Source organism: Dipteris shenzhenensis, chromosome 14 (assembly GCF_047967505.1).
Source record: "Dipteris shenzhenensis isolate YYH24624 ecotype China chromosome 14, Dip_SZ_1.0, whole genome shotgun sequence".
In the NCBI taxonomy this organism is placed as follows: domain Eukaryota; kingdom Viridiplantae; phylum Streptophyta; class Polypodiopsida; order Gleicheniales; family Dipteridaceae; genus Dipteris; species Dipteris shenzhenensis.
In genome coordinates, this window is record NC_141609.1 from 15918946 (window position 1) to 15922453 (window position 3508).

The 3508-nt window shown below is 47.4% G+C and overlaps 1 protein-coding gene across 1 annotated transcript; it reads left to right on the forward strand.

The window, feature by feature from the left end:
* Window positions 1–631: 631 nt before the first annotated feature.
* LOC147894253 (mannose-1-phosphate guanylyltransferase 1-like) lies at window positions 632–3142 on the forward strand. The gene is made up of 4 exons (XM_087384816.1): window positions 632–1092; window positions 1187–1249; window positions 1577–1816; window positions 1982–3142. The coding sequence occupies exons 1-4, from the start codon at window positions 982–984 to the stop codon at window positions 2651–2653; spliced, it is 1086 nt and encodes a 361-aa protein (XP_087240942.1). The 5' UTR covers window positions 632–981; the 3' UTR covers window positions 2654–3142.
* The last annotated feature ends 366 nt before the right edge of the window (window positions 3143–3508 follow it).

Here is a 3508-nt window from a genome sequence, read left to right on the forward strand (position 1 = left end):
TTTTTTCACCGCAGCTGATGTCTTCGACACCATCACAAGTGATACGAGGGGGGTTGGGAGGATTTGAGAGCCAACTTTCCGTGTGTGGCACTTTCACACACCAGACATCTCTTGGAGAGCTCTTTCACCAAAAGAACTCTTTTACGGCATTCGATGTCTTCGGCACCACCATAGTGATGAAAGGGGGAGGGAGGGTTTGAGAGCGAGCTTTCTATGTGTGGCACTTTCACCCACCAGACATTGAATGGGGAATATGCTGCTCCCATCTATTTGGTGCGATTGCAAGGGGTGGTAGTTTTGAGAGCTAGCATTTTGTGTGTGGCAACTGTAATTGGTGCGATTGCAAGGGGTGGTAGTTTTGAGAGCCAACATTCTGTGGGGGGCAACTTACATCCACCAGGCATCCACTTTCATGACATCTGATGTATTCCATGCCACGAGGGTGATGAAGGGGGGGGGGGGGGGGAGGCGAGAGATCGAGGGGAAAAAGAGGGGGAAATTGTCACGTCGTGAGTCACGTACCACGTCATGTTACGTGGTAAAGCCCCTTTTCTTTGTTGGTATTTTTCTTTGTTTGTTTGTATTTTTTTCGCTCGGGGTTTATCTATTTGTTTGCACCCCCCGTCTTCTTCAAACTCCACTCTTCCCTCTGCTGCCTCCCAGAAGATCAACCGTTTCGGGAGCTCAATCGCTTGGCACGGACCCCTTCCAGATTAGCAAGACACCGGACCCGCGGGATGGCGATGGTTAACGCGTAGTCCGGGAAAACCCAATCAAAACGGACCAATAATAGCTGCCGCCCTTGACTGCGAGAGCGAAGAGAGAGAGAGAGAGAGAGAGTCTTAATAAACCTTCAAACACCCAGAGCAGCAATTGCAAGAGCAGCCAGCCACCCAGCCAGCGAGCGCGAGAGCAAGAGAGCCAAGAGAGTAACAGAGAGCCAGAGCGAGCGCGAGCGAGAGATCTGCAACCTCTTTCACCATGAAGGCTCTCATCTTGGTCGGGGGATTCGGCACCAGACTCCGGCCCCTCACCCTGAGCTTGCCCAAGCCGCTCGTCGATTTCGCCAACAAGCCCATGATTCTCCATCAGGTACGGGCTTTTTGTGGTGCTTGCGGTTTGTCTCTAAGACAGGTTGCGATTGCGCTGTGTCTTTCTTACCAGAGATCTTTCGCTGCATTCGCAGATCGAGGCGCTCCAAGCAATTGGCGTGGAAGAGGTGGTGCTGGCAATCAATTATCAGCCGGAGGTAAAGATTTCTGCTTCTGCATGCAATTTCTTCTGGATCCGAAGAGTTCCTCTGTGTGTGTGTGTGTGAAGGGTGACGCTTTTTCTTTTGCTTTTTTCTCTCTTTCGTCATTATCTGAGCCCAAAGCAGCACATGCAAGGCTTGTCCTTTAAGCCGGTGCTAAGATCTAAGTCACAGACGATGACGTCGTGAGTTGTTCGCCCTCATCATGATCCAAGACAGACACACCACCGCCCCCCCTGCATTTTCTTGTGCATGTGCAAAATGTAGATTCGAGGAGCCTGGAGCAAAATTGCTAACCAGAGTATTTCGATTTTGGGAATGTAGGTGATGTTGGGTTTCCTGAAGGAATTCGAAGCCAGACTTGGCATCAAGATAGTTTGCTCCCAGGAGTATGAGCCAATGGGTACGGCAGGTCCTTTGGCGCTAGCCAGAGACAAGCTCCTAGATGGATCCGGTGAACCATTCTTTGTTCTCAATAGTGATGTTATTAGCGAATATCCTCTGAAACAGATGGTGCAGTTTCACAAGTCTCATGGAGGTGAAGCGTCGATTATGGTCACAAAGGTAGTAATTTTTCCTCGATTATCTCTACAGGCTAGGACCCCTTTAATTGTCGCAATTAATCTCATCACGACGGGGGTAATCTTTTTCATGTCTTGCTACAGCATCAAGTGCTTCATGATTTTCTGGGTACTGCTTTTCTGACAGTAGCATTTGATTTTGGAACAGGTGGACGAGCCTTCCAAGTACGGAGTGGTGGTTATGGATGAGAAGACAGGCGAAGTGCAACGCTTCGTGGAGAAGCCACAAGTGTTTGTAGGAAACAAGATCAACGCTGGGATCTACCTTCTGAATCCCGAAGTATTGGACAGGATCCAGCTGAGGCCTACATCAATTGAGAAGGAAGTTTTCCCCAAGATCGCGCAGGAGAGCAAGTTATTTGCGATGGTATTGCCTGGGTTCTGGATGGACGTAGGGCAACCCAGAGACTACATCAGCGGCCTACACTTATACCTAGACTCCCTGAGAAGAAATTATCCAGAGAAGCTTGCTAAGGGGGCAAATGTGGTGGGGAATGTGATTATAGACTCGAGTGCTCAGATAGGGGATGGCTGTCTGATTGGCCCGGATGTGTCGATAGGACAGAACTGCGTGATCGAGGCAGGGGTAAGGCTGTCAAGGTGCACCATAATGCGAGGGGTGAGGGTGAAGAAGCATGCCTGCATATCTGGAAGCATAATAGGGTGGCATTCTACAGTTGGGCAGTGGGCCAGAGTGGAAAACATGACAGTTTTGGGAGAGGATGTGCATCTTTCGGATGAGATCTACAGCAATGGCGGTGTGGTTTTACCTCACAAGGAAATCAGATCCAGCATTTTGAAGCCAGAAATTGTGATGTGATGGCACGCCATCTTCCAAAGCAACCCACAAGGAAATCAGATCCAGCATTTTGAAGCCAGAAACTGTGACTCCATCTTCCAAAGCAGCCCATATTATCTTGCCAACCCTCTTATCCATCCTTTTTCATTTTAGTGTACCTACCATTGATGTCTTATCCGTCTGTCCTGGCTTGTAGTGGTCTTTACAACCTGCTACTACATATTCTTTATTTTAGTGTAACCATCATCGATTGATCTATCTTGACCTTTCAAAGTGTGTCCGGAAGTAATGAAACTCTTTTGCTGGCTTGTTATAGGCAAGCCTTGTATGCAGGGGGACCTCTTCCCCTGCGTACTTATGGTGCTTCAGCAGAATTGTATGCCGATAATTCAAGGTGTTTTCTTCCAAAAATCTGGACCTTGGTGTAGTTCTAAAATCTGATTCTCTTTGCAAAAAATCAAAGTAGCAGTGCAGTTCATTCTGACTCACTCGTGTACACGTTATGCCCCTGCACTACTGAAACAAACTTTTCTTAAGTTAGCTCCTATGATGTTTCTTGCCAGAATAATTCCATTCTGAGCATCGTGCAAACTTGCTTTGGATAGCATTGGTCTGCACATTACTTAGGTTTGTCAGGTTATCGAAAAGGCAAAGAACCCGCATGCGAGTGGTTTAGTTCGCAAGTAAGAGTCCACATACTCAGAGATCTTTTGTTCATTGATTCTCAAACTATTTCATAGCTAGAAGGGGGATATGCATGTGCAATACATCAAACATCTAAACCCAATTCAGTACTTGTGAGTCTACCGCTCTTTTTTGTCAAGTAGATTATTCTGCATGAGTTTTGATGGTCAGTCCACTTGTAATGCTTTCTTT

Coding starts and splice junctions, on each gene's coding strand:
- LOC147894253 (XM_087384816.1), top strand. CDS start 982: ATGAAGGCTCTCATCTTGGTCGGGGGATTCGGCACCAGACTCCGGCCC. Junction 1,093..1,186: donor AGCCCATGATTCTCCATCAG/GTACGGGCTTTT, acceptor CTGCATTCGCAG/ATCGAGGCGCTCCAAGCAAT. Junction 1,817..1,981: donor CGTCGATTATGGTCACAAAG/GTAGTAATTTTT, acceptor ATTTTGGAACAG/GTGGACGAGCCTTCCAAGTA.